Source organism: Equus przewalskii, chromosome 25 (assembly GCF_037783145.1).
Source record: "Equus przewalskii isolate Varuska chromosome 25, EquPr2, whole genome shotgun sequence".
NCBI lineage: Eukaryota > Metazoa > Chordata > Mammalia > Perissodactyla > Equidae > Equus > Equus przewalskii.
The window spans coordinates 35,742,876-35,767,811 of record NC_091855.1 but is presented as its reverse complement, the minus strand read 5'-3'; the positions used below and the strand labels follow the sequence as shown (position 1 = coordinate 35,767,811).

The following is a 24,936-nucleotide window of genomic DNA, read 5'->3' as shown; positions in this document are numbered from 1 at the left end:
TGCCACTTCTTTTGTCCCATAGTCCAGATGGAAACTACACAATTAACTGGTGCTATCTTTGCTTAAACAAAGTCTAAATTACCTACTAGTTGGGACACTGTACCAAGAAAATTGCTAAATAATTTCTTTCTCCCCCACAGAAGCAGAGTTTTATAGAACAGCGTAATGGCTACTTTCATTGCCAGGAAACACTGTAATTCTTGCATCTTCAAGACTCATATTTAATGACCAAAATAATTGGAGTAGTTTTTGTTGTAGATAAATACTAATAAACCCAAAAGAGGCAAATACTGTAGATTACCAAATTCCCACTACTTAGTGTGCGCTGGTGATATGGTGGTGAGCAGAGCTGCCTTCCAAACCCTCACTAGTTGATCTTCTTCATATGAGTTGTAAATATTCCTATGTGACTATGCTTAAAAAGCAATAAATAATTTATATACATATATATGCACAGTTAAAATTATTGTGAATTATTAACAATTATTAAATCTATGTGGCTATATGTGTGTACATAGAGTTATTCTTTAAACTTTTCTGTATTTGAAAAATGTCATAATAAAAGGTTGGGGGAAAATCTTGTATAACTATATAGAATATGATGCCTATTTTATTTTAAAATGTGCATCAAAAACACTGGAGGGAATATACCAAAATGTTAACAGTGGTCATTTCTGGATAGTACCATTTTTTTCCTTCTTACTTTTCTAAAAGCAGATTTTCCTTTTACAAAAAAGAAGCGAGGGCCGGCCCGGTGGCGCAGCGGTTAAGTTCACATGTTCCACTTCTGCGGCCCAGGGTTCGCCAGTTCCGATCCCGGGTGCAGACCTGCGGACCACTTATCAAGCCATGCTGTGGCAGGTGTCCCACATATAAAGTAGAGGAAGATGGGCACGGATGTGAGCTCAGGGCCAAGGTTCCTCAGCAAAAAAGAGGAGGATTGGCGGTGGGTATTAGTGGATGTTAGCTCAAGGCTAATCTCCCTCAGAAAAAAAAGGAAATTTACTTTTTAAAAAGGAAATAAATTACTGGGAAAACATACAAAAGCTGCTGGTCCCTAAGAAAGCATTTCATCTTTGAGCTTCCAACCCCTAAAATTCTGTCTCCATATAATTTTTATTATTAAGAATATTTAGGGTTGTAGTGCCACCTAAATACTGATGTCCTTTAGTGCATCTTTCATTGAGACACGCAATGCAGAAAATTTCTAATGCTCCAGTTGAAGGTTAATTAAAGAACTGAATTGACAGAAGTGATGTCACCCTGTTAGAACAGAAAACTGTGAGTTTTCAATGAAGATGATGTAGGTTGAAATTCAAGCTGTGCTCCCTTGTAATTTGTGTGAATTTAGGGACGTTACTTAAACTCTGTGTCCCACTCCTCATCTGTAACATTGAAAGAAGAAAACCCACTTCTCAAGATTTTTGTGAGGATTAACCGAGAAAATGTCTGTAAAACCCAAAATGGTGCTTGGTCCATAAATTGTGTTCAATTAGCAGAAGGCTAAAATACTAAATGAGATACTAAGCAACTAGAACAATGTCTGACAAGCAGCCAGTGTTGGATAAATAGTCAAACACAGATCAGAATGATTAATTTTTTTTATGATCTCTTGTTTCCTGCATAGAGTGCCATGGTCCCCTAGAATGGGAGTTCCAAGAGAGCTTCCTCCCCAGGGCCTTAGTGCCTGGCAAGTAGCAGGCACACAATGACACACTGTTGAAAGAACGGAAGTGTGCAGAGGTATGATTACACGAGGGACAGAAGAATAAAGGCCCATAGACAGAGGCGTCTTGTCTAGAAAGGCCAAGAGAAGGTGAAGGAGTCACTCTGATCTTAGTATGCAGAGGCAGAGCCACTCTAGGGAGACAGGTTTGGCTGGCCCTTCGGAGACGGTAGGGTCACAGGGGTAAATGGAAGTGGCTGTCCATCTGCTGGTCTTCTGGGATGCTCCAGACAGGAAAATCTCATCACGTGGTTTCTCCATCTAAAACCTGTCTGTGGTTTCCCTTTGCCGTTAGGATAAAATTCAATTCCTTCACCAGCCCTGTCAGGCTTCCTGCTTACCTCGTCTGGCTCCTCTCCTCCTGCCACTCCACTGTCTGGCTGCATATGACTTTTTCTAGCTCCTAACTACGACCATACTGTCTTTGGCCTCCAAGTCTGAAACCCAGGCAGTTCCTTCTGCCTCAGACTCACTCATGATTCACTCCCCTTTTGACGTCCAGGGTGCACACATCTTTCAAGTATTCCCCTACACATCACTCACTCGAGAACCTTCCTTGACAAGTTAACCCTACCCAAAGTTGCCCACCATCAGGGTGAGGTTAGAGGTCCCTCCTGTGTGTTCACACAGCTCTCTGTACTTGCTCTACCTTAGCACCTATTACACTGTAAGGAGATTTCCTGATCTTTCCCCACAACTGGAATGTACATGCCAAGATATTCATGACTTTAGTCTGTTTTTTCCATCACTTTCCACCAGTGCCTAGAATAATGCCTAGCTAATAGTGGATACTTCATAAATATTTGTTCAATAAATGAATGAATTTCCATATCTAGATTCCATTAAGCTCCATGAGGTCTGGTTTTGTGTCAGTTCTTATACCATCAACAAAAAGTTTAGTGCCTGGCACATAATAGTTACTCTACAAATATTCACCAACTTAGTAAATTTCATTTGATACTGGTTACCCATTCACACATCATGTAAATGCTTATTTCAGGGATCTATTGAGAAGGGGTTGGTGTCAAATATTTCAGTCATTTCACCTTTTATTTTATTAATGCTTCCAACTTTTTTCCTGCTTTTATATTCAAATTATCCACTTGACAACACTTGGACATTCTCTACTATTGGTAGAGAATAAAACAGAAATGATACCAATTTTCATTTTTCTAAAATTTACTTACTATCTACCCTCATTGTTTTAATTAATATTGTTATCACTAAGGCCAATATTATTTGTTCTGAGTTTAGAATAAGCCCACCAAGGACCATCAAAGGCCAAAAAACAGTCATTAATATCTCTAACTCTTGGCTTTAATCAGGAACATAAATCAGACACCTGAATTAAGTTAAATCCCTTTTGAATGACTTCAAGACACCTTTGGAAAGAAGAGTGATTTCAAGAAAGTAGAGACTCAGAACATCAGTATACAATCTCACAATAACATGAATAAAAGTTAACTTTGCCAAAACATCCACCTCTCTCATTTTCAGAAAAATATCTACACAATTAAGTGGGAGGAGAGGGTAGTCAGGGGCAAACTCCATCAGCCATAGGTTGCTTCTTTGATTTTATAGTAGATAAACATAAACAACAAAGGACCTGGGGCTTGTTTGGTTTTTGGTAACTATACATCTTTACATTTAAATTCAGCATTTACTTCTCAGTCATTAGTTAGACAAATATTCATCAATTGTTGACTCTTCCTGTCCAACCAGGCTATCACGATCACTTAATTTTTATTTAGTGTATGAACCGGTAATGTTGAACGTGCTCCAAGTCTTCTTATCAGAGCAGAATTAGCCACCTGGGGTTTTGCTAACCGGTGAGCAAATCTGCAGCATCACTCACCTTTGTAGTGACTCACGTTAGCAGTAGTTAGACCACAGGCCAGGCGTATGGCAAAGGAGACTGAAACTTAGGCAATCTGCTATGGTGTCGTAAGTGCTTTTGAAATTAATTTATTTTATACCACCTAGTTTCAGAAAGGATTATAATAATGTCTAAAGGCATGTAAATATAATCCAGCAAGATAAATAAATATATAAGTAGGTGAGGCAAAGACGTCGTAGGAGAAATAAAGATGGGGCACCACAGAACCATTCTTCTCTTACCTGTGTACTGCAAGCCCCTGTATTCGCTTATTGCCCCAGGAGGCTTTAAATTGGGCCAGTAATGGAACAGCATTTGCACAGCTGGAGGTTTCACTTGTGAAGGCCCATAGGCTATCACATACAAAAGATCCTAAAGGAAACAGGAAGCATACTTTGACTTATCAAATAAAAATAAAAGTAGCTCAGTCAATATTACCAAAGCAGTGAAAATTCCAACGGAAGGGTTGAGGTGGCAAATTTCTCTGGAATCTCATCATCTAGGTTGCTTCTCAGATTAGATCATATGAAAATATTATTTTTTATTATTTATTTATTGGTCTCATAAATAAACCCCCCAGGTAGCATTCAAAAGTACACCATCTTTTAATAAATTCTCCTCTACTCAGAATAATGTCAAACAATTTTAGAATAGCATTAGCGAGTTTGTCAAAGACTGTATTTTAAAAAATATTTTCCTAAAACATATTTCTTAACAATTCACATCTCCTATTTGAAAGAAGACAGGTTCTCAAGCAACATTTCAAATTAAATAAAATCGCCACATAATATAGTATTTGCTGAATTCCAAGTATAAGAGATATCCAATTACTTTCTTTATCAAGCCACTGTGTTCTTCAAGTACCACTTCTGCTCTAAATGATAAAAATTAACCAGTAAGGAAATAATTCTAGGTTCTACCACACCAAAATAGTAAGACATAAATAAATTTGACCTAAACAATAGTTTTAATATGCAAACAATTTTTACTATACTGTACAAATCAAGTTTGTGACTATGAGTTAAATTTTGTCCAAAACTTACTTTCCAGACTTCTTGTTTATATTTCATGAGGCATTCCAATAATTGACAATGATACACTGTAAAGAAGAAAATGTAATTTGAACATGAAATGTAAATACCAGATAAAAAAATCCTCTGATATTTAATAAACTATATTAGCATGACTTTTCACTCTAATCATTAAATTAGAACTTACTTATTTCTCACTCTAATCATTAAATTAGAACTTATTTCTATATATTCATACTTTTCAAAAACCACATAATCCCTTGACTTTATCAAGTTTTATTCCAAGATCTTTCATTTTATTAACAAAGGAAGTATTAAGAAAGATCCCTAGTAATCATACTTCCATAACATAAACTTATGTCAATGTAATCAAAAACTACATAGGAAAAAAAGTAGCCTAATGGGATCATACTACAAGCTCACATTTACGGAGCATTCATTGTGTGTCGGCATTTGCTAAGAGCCTTGCACCTGCTGTCTCAGAACCACCATGTTGCAGTTAGGAAACTGAGGCTTAGTTTCCTATCTCACCAAAGGTGGGACAGAAAGCAAATAACGGACTTAGAATGGGAATCTTCTATCATTTGATCACCAATTCCATCTCGTTGAGGAATTCTTAAAAGCTACACAACCGTAAACTTCTACGATCTGCCTACGTTGACTTCGGGAAGAAAGATGCTTTCACCCCAGTTAGATACCTGATTTATACCTTCCCTAGTCTATCTTCCAACCCTATCATGGCACTGAAGCAGGTCTCACTTCAGTCACCAGTGACTTCCGTGATGTTCAATTCAATGGGCAACTTTCAGTCTGTCTCTTGCTTGACCTTCAGCAGCATTCAGCACTGCTGACCACTGTCTCCTTTTTAAAGCACTCTCTTCCCCTGACTTCGTGACTAACCCTCTCCTATCACCTGTGGTGGACACTGTTGTTGCTACTCAGCTGCTATCAACAACCCTTTCTTCCTTATCCATCTCCCAGTACACAGGCTACAGAGCAAGATACTCTCTCAGACCTCCTTGCAGCTACGGATGGCCATGTGACTCAGTTCTGGCCAGTAAGACCTAAGAGAGAATCTGCCTGGGAGCTTCTGGGACACTTTTTCTCTCTGATAAAAGGAAAGAGACAAACCAGGAGACCTTTCTCTAATTACCCTGACTGATCCTATTACCTGTTTGTGGATGTGATTGTATAAGGATATAATAACCTCCATTGTGGCAGCCATCTTGCAAACAGGAGGGGAGGTCCAAGAGAAACAAAAAGAAAGCCATCTCAGCCCCCTGATACTCTGCAGCTATCTCCAAGACTTCCTACTAAGTAAACAACAAACATTTTTATAGTTTAAAGCCTCTGTTAGTCAGCCAAACACAGCCTAACAGATACAACCCCTCTGCCTCCTTGGCAAGCTCATCCTCTTCCACTGGGGAACACCTGCTAGAGTTCCGGGAGGCCTGATCATAAACCCACTCCACTTTTCATTCTATGCTGTCTCCTAAGCAATCTCACACTCATATACAACTTCAGTTACCATCTATATGCAATTAAGTAAACATCATCGGACTCTTACGTGTAGGTTCAAAGTTCATTACCTCTAGCCCAGAGCTCTGTTCTGAGCTCCAGACTCATCACACAGCTTCCTAATTACTATCACCTCTTTTTTTCCCTTTTTTAAGGAAGCTGATTTACTTGCATTTTTGTGTTTGGGACATATAGAATTATTACTGAGGTTATATGTGGGTTTTTTCCAGTTTTATTGAGATACAATTGACATATAACATTGTATTAGTCCAAGGTGTACCATGTCCTTTTAAATGTCTCAAAGACATCTTGAATACAACATGTCCAAAACAGAGATTTCCTGGGAAGCCTGATCTTCTTGTTCCAGTGTCTCCCTTCTCAGTGAATAGAACTACCATGCAGCCAGTTATACAAGCTGAAAACCCACCATATCCAATATGTCACCAAGTCCTATCCATTTTACTTTCTAAATAGCTCTTGGACGTATCCACTTTTCTCAATCTCAATTGCCCATGCCTTTTATATGCCTAGACAAATGCAATGGCCTGTTCCTGGGTCAATCTACATCCACTCTGGCTCCTTTTTAACCCATTCTCAACTGCAGTCAGGGTGACACATACATAATCCCTCAAAGTCCTTCAGGACTGTCCCATTCGACTTGGGATAAACACAGGACTCCCAAACAAAACCCATGACATCCTGCGTGTTCTGGCCTGCGGAAGTCTACAGTCTCATCTCACACGAGGCAGCTCTCACTCCAAGCTCCAGCTACACTGGTCTTTCAGTCCCACCTGCTTGCCAGGCTCCCTTCTGACACGAGGTTCTTCTGCCTGAACCCTCCACCCCAGTAGGCCTCGTTAATGCTACTCCTCCTTCAGTCCTCAGACCAAAGGTCACTTCCCCAGAGAAGCCCTCCCTGACCTCTTCAATAAAAGAAAAATCCCCTTTTACAGGGTCTTGTAGCACACGTACATCTTTCAGAGCACTTGTCACAGGCGAAATTTTACATTTGCTTTGATAATTATTTGATTAATGTCTTCTCCCCCACACCATTTGGTAAGCTTCAGGAGGTGAGGGCAGGCGTCAGTTCTGTTTTGCTAACCATGGTGTCCTCAGTACCTGGCACATAGTAAATATTCATTGACTATTTATTGAAGATATAAATGGCCCTCTGGAATTGGAATTGGGTTCTTAGGTGCAGATGTTCGAGGCCCCTTTCTCTTACACAGTGTCTGCTATTCTATTCTCCACCTGTCTGCTCCATGAACCTGGCACAGAGTAGTCCACTGACTGCCCTGTGAACAGACCTGGAGAGTACTTTGCTTAAACTGCTCCCCCTCCCAGAATGTCCCACTTACCCTATCAATCAAAACTTTATCCATATTTTAAGACCCATACTGCACTTAAGTGGTACAAAACCCTTCCAGATTATTTCAATCCATAGAGTTCTCTCCTTCTGACGAATCAACACTGTCTATAGTATTTATTTTGTGCTTTTCACATATTACTTTACATTATAAATTAATGATTTATGTGAATATGCCTAATCTTCCCAATTAGACATAAGCTCCACAGCAAGCACCATATCTTACCTTTCTGGGCAGTTTTCACAATGCCTAGCACAGAGCCATGTACATTGGAATCACTGAACGAACGCCTTTTAGCTGAACAAGGTCTGTGCCCGATCCTTGACACATAATCAGCTACAAGGAACAAGCTGCCACTTGCTGTCTCCCTCAATAAAAAGTCAAACAATACAATGATGCCCCCCCACTTGGCCTCAGAGAGCCCCCGTTGGATGTCCTCACTTCTTAACAGTTTCCCAAAAGACTAGTTTTGGGTCCCAAATACAATTCTTAGTATAGAATAGGCTGTAAATGTTCCCCCGTGAACGTGTGAAGATATAGATTTGGAAATAACAGAAATACCTCGATCCAATCACAGTGATTTCCCAGTGAAACACTCAACTCCAAGAGGAAAATGGCAGACTGTAGCAATCTGCATTGCTATTTATTGAGCAGTTACAATGTGCCTGTCAGTAAGCTAAGGAAGCACTTTGCACACACTTAACTCATTAAATCCTCACCACAACATCCTAAGGCACTGCCGGAAGAACTATGCCCGTTTTACAGATGAGGCAACTTGGTCTTAGGGAGGTTGAAAGGTTCACTAACTGGCACTTCTCGGGGAGGTTAGATATGAACCCACATATACATCTAACCTCAAAGCACATGATTTGCCCCACTCTGCTTTACTGTCTCCCAACTTAGAAATTAGGACCAAGGCCTCCTGACGAGACTTCAATTCACTAGATTCCAAATGAAGGGTTTTTTTCAGAATATAATATATAAGAAATATAAACAACATTTTGAGAGTCCTTCAAGCCAGACAGAGTGAGATGAGACATAACTTCCAAAAAATATACATTTTAATTAAACTCATATAATAATCTTAAGGGATTTCATATTTAAAGGATGACACTCCAAACTAAGAAGTGTTAAGATTTTAAAACAAAAAAAATTTTTCCTCGGGGCTGGCCCCGTGGCCGAGTGGTTAAGTTCGCGCGCTGTGCTGCAGGCAGCCCAGTGTTTCGTTGGTTCGAATCCTGGGCGCGGACATGGCACTGCTCATCGGACCACGCTGAGGCAACGTCCCACATGCCACAACTGGAAGAACCCACAACGAAGAATATACAACTATGTACTGGGGGGCTTTGGGGAGAAAAAGGAAATAATAAAATCTTAAAAAAAAAAAAAAAAAAATTTTCCTCATCCTGAGTCAAAAACTCAGTTATTATTTATTACGTAATTAAGTAGAAGGTTGAAAACAGTACAACCAAATTTGTTCACTTTCCAAAAAAAATTAAATGAAAATTAAAACCGAGTTTGCATCTTAACATGTGACTCCAACAGTCAGCCCCTTTTTAGGTCAGTTCCCCAAAGTTTGTCTGCAGTTATACTAATGAATGAAAATCACGGAGTAAACTATATGAAACCTGTCCAACATCACTAGTAACAGAAGAAATACAAATCAAAACAATGAGATATTATTTTTCATCTGTCTAACTGTGTGCAAATTTTATGATAATACTTAATGACAGGTCACAGTGTACTTTCACATATAATTATGAGACTATTGAAATTTTTTCAAGCCCTGTAACCCATTAATCCCTCTTTTATGAATTTAATCTAAGAAAATAATCAAAAATGTAGTAAAAGATCTAGGTTCAAAGACACTTGTGTGGCAACAGTAGCAAATTCACAAAATATTAACAGTGTTTATCTCTAGTTATGAGAATTGCAGGTGGATTCTTCTATTTCTACTTTATTCCTATACACTCACATTCAATCAATTTCCAGTCAATGTTCTAAAATTGTGTCTTCCAACATTCTAAGAACGTCACCAGCCAGCAAGATTACTGCTCAGAGCAACAGGCAAGGGAAATTTATCTCAACTCTTCTGTTTTCTAACACATCTCCAGTTGTCTCTCCACCAAGAGAAGTTCTTCTCACACGAGAATTTCTCACCTGCTTGTTTGATGACTTATTTATTTATTGGTTTTGGAATTATTCTTGCCCAAACTCCCACGTACCTGGGTTGGATGTGTACTGCATTGCAATCATTAGCATGGATGACGCAGAGAGATTGACATGGGCGGGAACGCCTTCTCTCCTGGAGGAACCCACTGAAAACAAAATTTTTATGATTAGACACAATTAATCTATATACATACTTGCTACTTTGCATAGTGCCTGAGAGCTGAGGAGAAACTTTTTTTAAAAGTCCCAACCAAATCAGTGGGAGTTTTGCACAAATAAAACCACAAAATTTGTCCTAGCATACAAATGCTACACCGTCACCATCAATAGCAAACATCCAGTGAGAATCTACAAGGAGCAGAAACACTGCCAGAATATGATGTAGTGGCTTTATCAGAGTTGTGCTTGGATGTGATCTCTGCTCCCAAGACATTTATATCTAGGTAGAAAAGAAAAAAAAACCCAGAATCCTCCAATACCCAAATATATAGAAAAGCATGTTGAAGTCTATCCCAACAAGAAAGTAAAAATAAAAGGTTTTGAACCCAACTTGAAAGTATTAACTTTTAGAGATGCAGATGAAATAACAGTCTACTTATAATGGGCAACTTATTAATTTAGTTACACACACCAATTTTAAATCACATATTATAAAAAATAGTATATTAATTTAAAAATGATTTTCAACTCTCACATATCATTACACAAGTTTATTCAAACCTTCACATGTAACTTCATCACCACCATCTTTATCACCATGAGAACCACTTTTTCAGTTTTCCAGAGCTTACCATCTTCATATCCAGCTGAGTTGTTTGAAATAAAGCACTTTTTGAATCTTTGAATCTGTGAATAACACTGTTGCTGAACATTTTATCCCGTGCCACAAGTATTCAACCACGAAGCAAGTTGGTTTCTTCAAAGTTCATCTTATAGTTGTATAATCGTGGTCTCCAGGAGATAACCACTTACATGCCGCTGTTAAGACATCTTTAAGTGGCTTGTTTATGATGACATCCAACACTATGTTAAATTTCTTTCTCTCCCTTCTTGAACAGAGTGTTCAGGTAACCCCAATAAGCATTCAAAGCTAGCATTGACGAAGGTCACCCAGAGTAATATGTTGTCTGCAAAGAGTACTTTATTATTCTGAACACAGTAATTAAGAGAGAGCCCACAACAGGAGGAAGGAGGAACTTTATAAGGACTCAAATATGAAATGAATTCCTCTTCTCAGGCATAATTGCAAAAGTGGGAGAAACCTCTCCTCACAATCGGGCTTATGTGCCAATTGTCGAGAAAGCATGAACAGAACACATACAGTGAGTATAACACCTTCAAGATGTCTACTCTCAATTTCCTACACACAATGGTGAAGACCACTATCAAGGGCAACAACGAAAAAAGCAGATAACTCTAAAATCTGCTTTACTCTATTTTATTTTATCTTAAAGTATAATATGTGGGAATAATATCTCACCTACATCCAAAAAGAATAAAGCAACTTATAATAAACACATCTATAAAAGAATCATTAAAACTCTAATAAAATATTTGTCATATAATAAAGTAGACAAAGACAAAATTTAATATGATTCTATTTTTTTTTACATAAAGGACTTTGAGCACTACAATGGATGGTGGCCTTTACAATAGCTTTACAGAAATAAGCAAACTAACAAATAAAACAAATCTGTAATTAAGTTCCGTTTATTGAGTTTGCTTTTATTAATCACTTGTAGCTGGGCTGCTGCCAACCCGCCAAGCAGGTGATGTTCAGGTAGATAAATTAGTTTGTCTATACAACACAAATAAGTATTAATAATTATACAAAGATGTAGAGATCAGTTCATTGCTCTTAGATAGTAAAGTTGATTAATCAAATATGATCAATCAAGGAAAAAGAACATGGAGCCAAATGCTGAAGAACAAAATGCGGCTGCTGTCAGCCTTCAGCCAGGGAGCTTGCACACATTCAGCTCTCGGGGGCCCGTACCTAGAGAGTCTGGCTCAGACAGTTCGGAAGCAGGAAAGCGACATGTTTAATGAGCACATCAAGTGCCTCTGATGCAAGAAGGCACTGGACCTCTGAGAAGTACGGCTAGAGGGACGAGAAATAAGAAAGGAAACGCTGAGCAAGGTGTCCAGGTGCAGGAGAAATAACTGCATGCTCCTTGAGCCCTTTGTTTAAGGGGGAAATGAAAGAAAGAAAGAAAAGTCTCTGACATCCTCAAGGAAAAACAATGTTATTTATATATATACATACATACATATATATATATATATTCCCTTTGGGACAAGTGTTTTCACCTTTGTTTAAATTGACCTCAAACTTTTTAATAAGTGTTCCTAAAAAAATGAAAACTACTATTAAAGGAGGCTAAAAATCACTGTGCCTGGAGGCCTTTAAAAATGGGAGAGATGCCCAAATGTCTTGAATGATTTAGGTGAAGTCTATTTGGAGAATAGCCCAAATGGCTCAGTGACCTTTGGATGTCCCTTCCACCCCTACAGATCCATGCTCTCCCTCAACTATGGTCAGCCACAAAGCCAAAAGCGTTCCTCTGGCTCAAGCCCTAGGAAATTGGCTGCAATACTTATATAAGCAGACGGTGCCTCGCAATTTCTTAGCCTTCTAACTGACTGAATAAAATCACCACTATCCTAATTTAATAAACATGCGCAGGCACACATCATTTATTGAACCTTGTTAAAAAGACATGATGTAAACAGATGTGCAGCTTGTCCCCATGAGGGTGTATAAAGCCAAAGCTACATGCGATGGAAGGAAGAAGAGAATTAATCAAAATAAGAAAATTTTACATTTAATATTGTGCTCAGGAAACGCAATCAAATGTTTTAAGACCTGTTCCCTGATCCTCCCAGCACCGCCAGAATAACCTTTACCACCATCCCCTCCCCCTATGAACAACAATTCCTTAATCTGTTCCTGCATTTTACAGTTCCCAATGTACATCATGTATAGCTCTTATATGATTCTTGCCAAAAAAAAAATAAGTATATGAAAAAGCCATTTTATAAAAGAGAAATCAAATTATTTGCATGAGAGCACCAACTCAATTATTAGGACTACAGCGTAAGTCACTTGACTTCGTAGCTCGTGCTCTAATCACTCACTCATTCAAGAAGTATTTTTTCAGTACCTCTATGTACCAGGCGTTGTTCTAGGCCCAGAGACCAAACTGTAACAAGATAGGCAAGTCTTTGTCCTTATGGAGCTTAAATGCTAGAGCTGTGTTATCCAACATGGTAGCCACTAGCCATACGTGACTATTTAAACTAGTTAAAATTCAATTAAATTGAAAATGCAGTTCCTGTCTCAGTAGATACATTTCAAGAGCTCAGTTGCCACATATGGCTAGTGGCTGCTGTATTGGACAGCACAGTACAATTTTTTAGAACATTTCCATCATCACAGAAAGTTCCCTGACAGCACTGTTCTAGAGGAATGGGCAAACAAATACTTGTAAAGAAATAGAAAGCAAGGCAAGGGAATCAAAAATGAGGGAAGGACCTATTTTAGCTAAAGCGTAAGTAAGGGCATCTCAAAGATGTGACACTTGAGTCAAGATCTACCTAAAGAGAGTGAGGAAGCAAATCCAGTGACCGTGTTGGAGAAGGGCTATTAAGACAAAGGGGAAAAGCCTGAAGCAAAAGCAAAAGCTTGGTGCCTTTACGAAACTGCAGGAAGACCAATGCGGACAATGCAGAGTGAACCCAGGAGAGGCAGTGACCAATAGCAGGTGGGCAGGGGCCCCGGAAGGACACTGAGTTTGATTCTAAGAGTGATGGGAAGCTACTAGATGGTTTTGATGCAGGAAGGGAGGCGATCTGATTTACACATTTGGAGGATAGCTCTGGCTTTTTGGTGGAAAACAGCTGTAGGAGGGCTACGTGTAGAAGCTGGAGACCAGTTTGGAAGCTCTTGGACTGGTCCATATGAGAGCTGGTGGCAAGAAGTGGTCTGAATTGGAAAATATTTAAACAACCCCCCTCGCCTTGTACATTTTCAAGGGGTAAAGGTAAGGGAGTTGTCTGGGAAGAAGCAGCACAGGCTGGTGTCCGTTCTGCATACACCAGAACCATTTCCTGTGGTTTGCAGAGGGCATGCCTGAATTAACAAGCGCTCTCTGTGTAAGCGGAGCTAACGGTGGTCCATGAGACAGGGTTTGAACATAAGACACCCATGCCTTTAGAAAGGCAGATCAGCTCAACAGAATGGGAAGACTGAGACACCATGACGCAGAAGTCTACGCAGCATTAAAATACTTGCAGACTGGTAGATTAACGAAAATCAGAGAGACAGGACTGCCCATCAACACTGCAGAGTGTACTCAGGTTCTATGAGATCAAAACCTGTTATAAAACTCCCTGTTATTATACAACAAACTCTAGGGGAAAAACATCACAAGCCCCAGAGGACGACCCCTTATCTCAAGCAATATTTAAGATGATAAAATTTGAGGGCAACATGTGAATTTGAGCAGAATATTGGAATTCGCTGCAATGGGATTTGATGTCTGCCATTCGACTATGGGTTTGGTCTGTCATACACTTGTATAACATGATACAATATTCACGGGCATTTCCTATGTTATCTTACAGTCTTCACAACAAACATGGGATGTAGACAGGGGAGGTTACGATTATTCAAAATTTCACAGCTAAGGAAATCAAAGTTTGATGAGGTTAAGCGATTTGCCAATAGTCAAAGAACTACAATTCAGCTCCTCTGGATTCCTATTCCAAAACATTTCCCCCAACTCAACAATATAGCTCTTAAAGTATAGTAAGACCTACCTTACAAAAATAATCACTAGCTAATAAAACAGACTTTATATATAGAAGATTATTTAAATACCATCAATATCTTGTGTTGGTTTTTGACTGTCTTTTTTTCTACATATTTATTAGCTTTCAGAAGATCATAGAAACATAACATGTACCCCCTGTAGGAGCAGAACTAAAAGTGATCTGGAGCCAATGGTCTGCAACCAGATATTCAATCAAGTCACACAGTCGCTTTTAAGTCAATGCAAAGATCTGAAGAAAGCTTTATTTTTCCTGAGAGTAAGTGACTTTTTGAGGAAATTTAAGTTGGCAAAGAAACTAGATGAGACTGCACAGTTCAGGGTACCAAGATACAGTAGAAGGGTCTCTCACTGATAGAACGGTTCAGCTTTATCATCATCTTTGAAATAACATAACCTACATCAATTCATGCTCATTTGGGATCCACTTTTTCTCTTCTCTGCCAAAGTATCATCTTCCCAACATCCATATTTCAATTTGGTCCATAAATCACAGATCCTTTATTGGAAAAAGAGAGGTTTCCATGGTGAAATGCAAATGACATTTTCAATTCTTAGTAACTCCTTTAATATTTTTTTATAAACAAAGAAAATTGCACACACATGGAATAAAAAGAAGTATATTTTATTATTGGAAGGAGTTAAAAAGAAAAGGTTATGTCAAAGGAAATTTTTATAATAAATTGCAGTTTGCGCTGCAGCACCTGAAAAAGAGTTATTTAAAAGCACAGTACTTGGTTTACTGACAAAAATGACATGAAGGACATAACTGAAACATATGCAGGGCTCTTAAACTGAAAGATCCACTCCAGAGCTCAGAACTTCACCCTCTAGGTCCTTAATGATATAATCATTTAACACCTGCAGTACTGTCCATGTTTGACATTTGACCTTGCAAACACCATACCAAAGACATAAAAGCCTTATCGTCTTAAAGAATTTATCAAGTACTCAGAAAACGCAACATGTGTCATCCTAACAGCTCAGTCCCGAAATAAAAATATTCTGGAAGAAGTTAAACGCTCCTCTCTTGTTTGGGTCAGAATTTCTAGACGCTGGAACAACTCCCAAAAATAGAAACAACATGGATGCAAGCAACAGACACACATTCTCGCAGCAGTTCACTGCAACGTAATTAATTCGGAACTTGATCCCTTCCATCTTTGGGTCTGTGTCTTTGTATCTCCCTTGTGAAGGAACAAGCACAAAACAAACACCTGAATCATTTCACAGAATTTGGCTTTAAATTTTGTTGGCATTGCAATTTATTTTCGAAGATTTAAAGATGATAAAGATTGGCTATTACTGAACCATAGGAATGGTGATGAGAAACAAAAGTCAGAACTAAGAGACTAAAACCAGAGGGATAGAATAAATGAACCAGATCAATGAGTGGGTTAGAGGAAGATATGCGTCTCTTACATAAAATAAAATTGATGTTATTTAACCTAGAATTATTAAGCCAGAAATAAACTTAGAGATGGAACATTTTTTCCAAAACCCTCCTTTACAGTTGAGAAAAAATGGAATCCCAGAGACATAAGCAACTTACTTATACCTTTAAATGAATACCAAGTTACTCTACCAAGAAGCACTAAAATTCACACAGATTTTGTAAACTCAGCTTTGTTCTCCTCAGTTGCCAAGGTTCACACATTTAAATAAGTAAGGATCCCAATGTGACTATAAGGCATGTTTTGAGGTCTGTATTTCTAATTAAGTAGAAATTAATAGTCAAGGGTGAAGAAACGAATTGCCAGCTGTCACAGTGCTTGATCAGTCCCAATAACCTCAGAGGCCCAATACAGCCAATGCCTCTCCCCAAATTATTAACTTATTCCCAAGAAACAGGGATGCAGTAAATTAGACCAATTATTAGATAGACGCCGCCTCACCTGCTATTCTTTAAAAAAAAAAAAGAATTCCTACTCCTAAGTTTAATAGTTAACATACTTATCAAAAAATATGATTATACAACCTAGGACTGTATCCATAAGCAAGTACTTGTCAGTAAGGTTCCACAGGACAAAAAAAAGAGAACGATCAAATGTTCTATTACTTGAACAATATAATCAGTCTGCTAATTTCTTTGAGTCGCTATATAATTTAGGCAGAAATCAGACTCTTTGCTTAGACATGAAAGTTACAATGCTATAGCTAAAATTAAGCTTGATTATAAAATAAATAAATGTGGCTCAAAGGTACATATGTTTACCAATTGTTATTACAGAGTAATAACTTCAATAATATCATAAGTGCATAACATTAAAACGGTGAAAATGATCACTAGAAATTGAATGTGACCAATACAGGTATTTTTAGGGAACAAGAATTGAGAGGAGAAAAGTAAACCAACACTTACTGAACACCAGCCATTGTGTTAGCACGTTACCAATGTTCCAGGTTAATCACCTCAATTATCACAATAGCCTCACAAGGCAGCTGTTGTTATTATTCTCATTTTATAGCTAAGAAACAGAAAGGTAAGTAACTCGCCCAAGGTCACACAGCTAGTTGGCAGCAGAGCTGTGATTTGAATCTAGATCTGTTTGACTCTTTTCAGATTATTCACTGAGACATTGATCAATTTATAATCCATTTGTTTAAAAAATACTTTAGAAGGATTTGGATCATAAAAACCTTGAAAACCACAACCCAACTTTTTTTCTCTCTTTGCTCGCATATCTGGAAAGCCTGCAAAATTGTTCATAAAAATGAAATAGAATGCAAATCAGTTCCACACTTATAACAGTACCTTGCACATGAGTGGCAAGCCTTAGCATTTTTCAGTGTTTTCCTAAGTTTTGACTCACTTCATCAACACAGCACCCCTGTGAGGGAAAGCTGGTGTGTCATGGTTCTGGAGATGGGGTCTCAACTAGGAAACCTTGAGCTGCCCAAGGTCACACAGCAGATTGCAGACAGAGCTGACCCTAGAATCGACATGCCCTCACTCTCTCTATTGCTCTTCCCCACACCCGACTCCCTCCAGATGCAAAGGATAAGCATTTTTATTTCTGACGCAACACTCTCTCCACCTTTTTTCAAAAGTGGCAAAAAATACCCTAATTTACACGTAGGAAATACGGACTCTGCCTTGACATGATTTTTCTTCCTATTCTATAAGATCAAACTACATGAATAAAACAATTCTAAAGTATACTTGTCTTTCATTTCTTTGATTTTCACCATAATATTCATGCTGAAATGACTGAATTTAAATCACAGCCCACGTATACAAGTGATTCCATTATAATCTTGAAAATCTACAGCCTAAAACAGCAAAAGCAATTTCAATTTGCACAATATATAAAAATAATCTAGTATTAGGTAAGATTGAACTTACATATAGCCATTGGTAGAAAAGATGTGCTAAGATATTCAATTATATCCTTGTGCAGAAACGGAGGAAAGGTAGCTAACGTTGATATCATCGTGTAGGGCAAAGTACTCAGAATATCGTCATTGAGAAAGGGTAGCAAACACGTCGTTGTATAAAATATCGACTGTCCCAGATCTACAAAACAAAATTCAGGAATCAGCCACTGAATATTTTGCCATTTAACAAAATACACTAACTTTATCCTTTAAGTTTCTATGAACTGGTTTAAATTATAAATAACTACTGCTCCCTTCCATTAAGAGTTCTGAAACATGCTGCTCAGTATACTGCAAATACAGTATTTTTTTCTTGATAAATGACTGATGAATGACTTTATCAATCTTCAGTAACAGTTGGTATTCATATTACTCCTTGATTTCATAAATTAAAAGCACTTTCCATGTGATAATGAATCCTGAAGTCCCTCCAGCATTCTTCCTTCCATTACATTTTACACAAGATAACTGTGGCACAAAGATTGTTAAATTATTTTCCCACTGGAAGTTTTAGAAAAGTCAAGGGCAAGACTGGAAATAAAACCAGGCTATTTCTGCTCCAATCAACCAAACCACAATCTTTCTACATCTGGAGTGTTGGGCAATAAGGCAATCTGCATCTTCCAGCACAGTGACAGCTTCAGCATGCACCAAAGAAAGGAAGCCGCAGACTTATACCTCATGCCCCTGTGCACTTGGTTATCAAGTATCACGGAAGGACTTGCCACTAAATCACAATCTTTCTATCAGCATTTGTAAATGGGGACAGGAACAGTACCTACCTCACTTCATGAGAAGGATTTTTAGGAGGTTAAAATGAGATAAATGTAAAGTGCTTTACATAGCACATAATGTGTCCTCCAAAATTTTAGCCATTATTATTAACATTAATATTGTTACTATTATTATTACCTGCACAAGAGTAAAAATAGAGGACATTCAAAAAACGACAACTGTTTAGCTTATACAATGCATATAGGCCAAATCCCATTACACTGAATGGATACTTTGGTATTTCTGGACCTTCCAATACATAGGTCATCAGCCAAGACTTGACAATGAAGACTTCTTTTTTTCGTATCCATCATAAAAGAAAATTGTTAGACATGTTTTTTTTTGCAGCAGATTTACCTTCTTAGTGCTATTTTGAGACCTAATGTTATTTCTGATTATCATTAGAATTAATATGCCATCTCAACAAGCACATCAACTGGCAACAGAGAGAATGTGGCCACACTGCACACTGGGGAGCGAGGGTCAGTCAACCTTAGCCTGAGATTGATGAAACGGAAAATTCAGAGGTGCTTAACTAAGAATTAACTGAGGCTGTGCGTAAAAGACAGCTCAGCTTCATGTTAGCCTAGTTACAGAACGTGAGCAGCGAAAGGGGCCCGAGAGCCCACTGCAAGATGTTCCATGTGAGGAAACTGAGGCCTAGAGAAGGGAAGTGATTGTCCAAGATCTCCTTAGAGCGAGTAGTTGAACTGCTACAAAAAGAGGCTCTTCCCAGTACACCACACTGCCCGAGGTGAGCCTCTAGACAGAGCCTCTAGCCCCAGTGCAGTGATTCTCAGACTCGTACAAAAGAATCACTCAAAGAGCTCATTAAAGTTTCAGATCCTCAGGACCCACCCCTCGGTGATTGTTATCCAGAAATCTTAGCCTGGGACCCAGAATTCCATGTCCCAAGCTCCCCCGGTGATTCTGATGTTGTTCAGATCACACTCAGAGAAACAATGCTGTATTGTTTTTTAACCTCTAAGGGATGGTCTAGTGAGTTTTTTCCTATCTTCTAAGCTCTGTTCTGCAGAACGAGAACACACTCTATAGGTAACAGTGAAGAGTAAAGTTGCAAAATAGCTGTAGGTACAAAAGCAAAAATACAAATCATCCCCTCTGAAACTGTCATAATTTAAACATTAATTGCAATTAAATGGATTTTGAGTTACCAAAGTGAATGGTTTTATCCTAATGAAGTGGCTTTGAAGATAAAGGACAGCTGCCCTAACACAGCAGCTCATCCCGGGACCACGCAGGTCCACGATGACCTCAGGACCGGCAGTCACAAAGGAAAAGCTGACAAGCTCACCACCACGGTAAGCTCTGGCAGTCTTATGTTCAAAGAGTCATCTCCTTTAAGTTTTGAGCTGAGCTGGGACAGGATCACAATAAAAGTGACTACGCTTAAAATAGGTATGAAATTATACTTAAGCAAACTTACAAATTTCTACATTTTTTATATTCACTATAATACAGAATTATATATATAAGAAAAAACAAATTCAATAATCAGTCTCATCATTTTTATGAAAGTAGTTTTCTTAAAGTTTTTTTTAAATTAGGAAAACATCTTTCTAAATAAACCATTAAGCATTCTCTTAGGAGAGTTAACCATAACTAAAAGGCAAAATAACCCCCACCACCCATCCATTTCTCAAATTCCAATTTTTCTGTACAGTGAAACTTTGATTATCATACTTCCAGAGACCGAATTATCAGTGCTTTAAAGTTAAGACAATTGATGTCTTAAAAGTTCATTTTCTGCAAAAATCCTTTTTCTTATTGTATGGTTTTCCACTTGATTCTCCAAAATATAATACTGAATAGTTAAACGGTAGATATTATTGTTCTCCTTTTTATAGGTTAAAAGAATTTGGTAAGCAAGCAAGATAATGAAATTGACTAAAGACAGTAGAAAAGGGAAGAGTTAAGAAAAGCAGCATGCTGCTAGGCTTCTGTCCTACAGCACCAGGAAAAAGGTATATTATATACCATATACAGCACGTAGCACCACTATACACTGTACCACTTGGCCAACATTTTGTAATAATTATTGATTATTAAACTTGGAGATTTCTCCTTATCTAACTTTCTGGGTTTACAGACAAGAAAAATGAGTCCCAGAAAGATTCTGTGATTTGCCCCCAAAAACCACAGAATTAGTCAGTGGATCCGACTTGTTCCCCAGGCTCTACCTCTAACATTTTCTGGGGGCAATTTTTTAAACCTTAGCCCCCAAATCATAGTCTCAACAAGAATCTCCATGATAAGCATATCAGGGGAGAAGAGAGAAGTTCCTGGTACAGCCTTCCTCCTTTCTCCAGCCCATTACCCCCAGTGCAGGCCCACTTGGATAGCCTCCCTCTGGTCATAAAACAGCAAAAACTGATAGGATAGGCAACACCATAACTAAGTTTCAGTGTAAGAAAGGCTGTAGCCGCACAAAGACCTTTTAAGCAATTTATTACAATAACAGTCTCCAGCATCCATAAACATAACATGCACATTTTCAAAAGTTTCAATTAAATGCTCACCATGTTGGCCATGCTGTAGTAAAGGAACTAGATCCAGGAGAGTCACCAAAGTCACGTAGAGGCCTTGATAGTCCAAAGAAGGGTAGTCTGACAAGTGAGCATCACGACTTTGCAGGCCGCGTTCAGAGGGAGCATCTCGCAGGACGCTGTAAAGGAGGGAGCGAGTAACAGTAGGGTTGATGGAACTGACCTGCGGTCTTAGAGATGGGGTGAGTGGGAATGGCACAGGAAAAAGACACATGGTCATGGGCACTGTCAAATTGGAGGCATCTTGGTTTTCCTTCTTCCCTGTGCGGGACAAAATGCTGTTGGGGGGACAAAGAAAAAAAAGAGACAACAAAGACACAAAGAACAGCACATTACATTGAAATGACACTCTAAAACAAATAATAAAACACCAGATACATCCCACATAAGATGCAATTGCCACACCAGCAGCATCTACAAATCTAGTACGGGTCGCATAGCTTCATGCTCGGAGATACCAATAATGCAAGGTTTATTTTGTGGAAGTTGCATTGCATCTCATGTGTTATCTGGTTAGTAAGGAGCAAAAATATAAAAATGCATGTTTCAGTGCCAAACCCATGTTTTACAGTTTATTGATTTGGAGAAGGAGAGGTTTCCTGGAAGGAAAAACAGTGGCTTCGTCTAATGAGTTAGGGCTTTTATTTCTAATTAAAAGGAGTTTTCAAAGCAAAGGAAGTTTTCAGCAAGACTGTCTTAATCAGGTATATAAAAACTTGCAAAATATAGGTATGGCACTTGCAGAAACATGTTTTAGCAAAGAATAAACATGTGTGTTTATTAAGAAAGTCTTAAAAATCACATGTTTATTGCATCAAAATAATGTCTATATGTATATTATGATACTGTTTCATGACATTCTGTCAGTATCATTTGAGATAATGAAGTTTAAACAGGCATATGAATTTAGAAATAATACATATTTCTAAAATGTTAGCTAAACTACATTGGAAAAGCTATAAAATAATATATAGTAGATGGTCCGTAGCATATGTTTGTGAACTAATGATAATGGTTATCTATGTGTGTTTTTTTAATTTTGCATGTTGGGGAGGAAACATTTTATTTTATGAATACAAACAGTGGTTTATTAAATAGTTACCTTCCAAATTCTAAAGACTAAGCAAGCAGTATCTGTCATAGAGCTGCACGTCATACAGTAAGATCTCATATATTACTGCTGCTACTTACGTTATTATTCAACAAAACTCACTAAAAACTAAAGGAAAGATAATTTAGAAAGTTAACAAAAAGTTTAATGGGAATAAAAATAAATTCTAGAAATAAATTGGCTTTTTCTTAGCCTTACTTTGTAAACAAAAACGTTTTAGTAAAAGCCATAAAGCAGAAAAGTTGTTAATCTAAAAATAGAAGAAATGACTGTTTAGCCAAATGTTTAGGTTTTTTTAAATTAGGTTATACTATTTATCATTAAAGACAATAGCTATACATTATAATGATAATATCTATTGTACTTCCATAGTGCTTTTATCTAGTACACTTATATGTTAATCAGAATAGATAACAACTTATAAATGCTTCATTACATAAAAATAACCTTGTTTTACACTTATTCTATGTGCACCAAACATTACTAAGTTCTTAGTTAATGATATTACATTTACAATTTACAGTGGTGTGAAGAATTGGTTAGTGTCAAGCATGCTTGCTATTTCAAATTTACATTTATTCTTATTTACTCTTAGTGCAAAATATGTTACAATGTGAGAAAAATGACTACATGCTTTTTATTTTCCATGTGCCTAATTTACCTCAATTTCCTTTGTCTTCTGTTACCCAATGTCCAGGGAAAAACAATTAATAATAATAAAAATAATTTCAGAATAGTTATGTCATACTTCTTAGCAATAAATAACTTAAGATTTAGTGGGGGTTTTTTTTACTTCTAAAGGGATTTAATTTACCTTTTTGTGTGTGTCATGTATTTAACTTTGTAAAGCTTGTACTTGACAATGGGATACTATCAACATCCCAGTTACCCCGGCCTGCCTACATCTATTATAAATGCCACTAGATTTTCCATCAGACTTTATAACTTTCCTAATATAACTCGATTACCCCTAAAAGTACCACCTTTAAATGTTATATTCTTGATAAGCCCTGTCACCAAAAACCCATTTTAATCCTGTAGGATTCTATCCCACTGATAATTCCTTTAGAATCACAATGGACATAAGTTAGAAATACTTTCCCAAACTTCAGCCCTAAATCAGCCTACCACCAGCATCTTTTCAAAATTACAAGATGTGGATCTTATAGAAGTGGTATAGAAAAACAACATTTTGCCATGGAGAACAAAATTAGCTTTAGATCATATCATATAGCATCTTAATGCTATCCTTTAAATTAAGTACAGTGCTCTCATCAACGTTTTCCTTGGTGGGGGAAATATAGCACATTATTTTTTTCAAATATACATTGGTAAATTTCCAAAGTTTGATATAATTTAACAAACACTAGTCAAATCAACTTTGGAGAGTCTACTTTGATATTTTTCCCTTCCTGTATATGCGGGGTTCCCAAACGACTGAGCAACAACTTCATACATGCAGGGAGGGAAGAATGTCAGCACTGAAACAGTAAAATTTCTCTCTCACTGCCTTTGGAGTTAATAAGTAGGTGAGGTTGAGAAAAAATGGCTGAAGATGAGTTATCTATGAAACCAGTTTTAAATTATCATTCATGTTTCAATGTAAGGAAATGTTTTCATTTGTGGAAAAACTGAAGAAGGGCTCATGAATAAATGTACAATGCATTGTGATTTTATGATGTTTCGTGAAGTTTATTCAGGAAAAAACAAACTTATTTCCCCAACCAAACTGTCTATCTTGGGAATGATAAAACCATCTTCCCCATCTGAAATTCTTCCCCAGAGGTCTATGCACCCAACCAAAGAGAAGATTACGAATGCCTTGCTCAGAAGAGTTTGACCCAGCAGCCAACTTTTCACCTTTCCTTTTCCCTCCTGAGATCCTCGTTATCAAGCATTTACTTCCAACAGCAAGAGAAACCAAGAGAAGACCTCTGTTAGTGCGAGGACAGGTGAAAAGTTGCCCTGAGGTATTTATAGCACAGAAAATTAACACATCAAGTAAACTTTCTAGGATTATGAATTTTGACATTTGAGTTGAATCTATGCGCTAAACAAAATTTATTTGACCATGTTATGCTCTAAACGTACTCTGTGGACTTCAATAATTTGAAGGTCTATATATTCTTCCTAAGCAATCAGAAATTACAATTCAATTAAGATGATTGAGCTGAGACTAGAATCCCTTCTAAAAACATATTAAACATTTTCTAAAGAGCTCACAGCAAGTAGCTTTCCCCAGACTTAATGATTTTTAAAAATATTGTATGTGCTGGCAGCTTGAATGGCGCCACAAGAGAGATCTAGAAGAAGGAATTCCAAAAGAATGTTTGACATAGGAAGACTGGAAACCTTTAAATGTTCTGCCAGGTAAAAGGTCCTTAAAGAAGACCATAGATGTTTAAAATACGGCCCCAGGATGCTTCTAATAGAAAACGGACAGACTCCTCTGCAGCGATGAGGCAGGATTAAACTAGAAGATCTTCATAGTTGCTTGTAATACTAAAAGTGCACAAAAAACTAAACTCGGAAGTTGTGTATAAACTATGTGTCCATTCACCACAATTAGGTCCCTACTATCTTA

At 37.7% G+C, this 24,936-nt stretch overlaps 1 protein-coding gene across 7 annotated transcripts in view; it reads right to left on the bottom strand.

The window, feature by feature from the left end:
• UNC79 (unc-79 homolog, NALCN channel complex subunit) overlaps window positions 1-24,936 on the bottom strand; it is a 240,600-nt gene that overhangs the window by 171,177 nt on the left and 44,487 nt on the right. For 6 of the 7 annotated variants that reach the window (XM_070594578.1, XM_070594583.1, XM_070594579.1 and 3 more), the window contains exons 3-7: window positions 21,215-21,519; window positions 17,869-18,039; window positions 9,744-9,836; window positions 4,646-4,701; window positions 3,845-3,974 (exon numbers count right to left, since the gene is read on the bottom strand). In XM_070594578.1, coding sequence (XP_070450679.1) covers window positions 3,845-3,974; window positions 4,646-4,701; window positions 9,744-9,836; window positions 17,869-18,039; window positions 21,215-21,519 — 755 coding nt within the window. The remainder of the gene's footprint in view (window positions 1-3,844; window positions 3,975-4,645; window positions 4,702-9,743; window positions 9,837-17,868; window positions 18,040-21,214; window positions 21,520-24,936) is intronic. The other variant, XM_070594580.1, reaches the window with a different exon arrangement.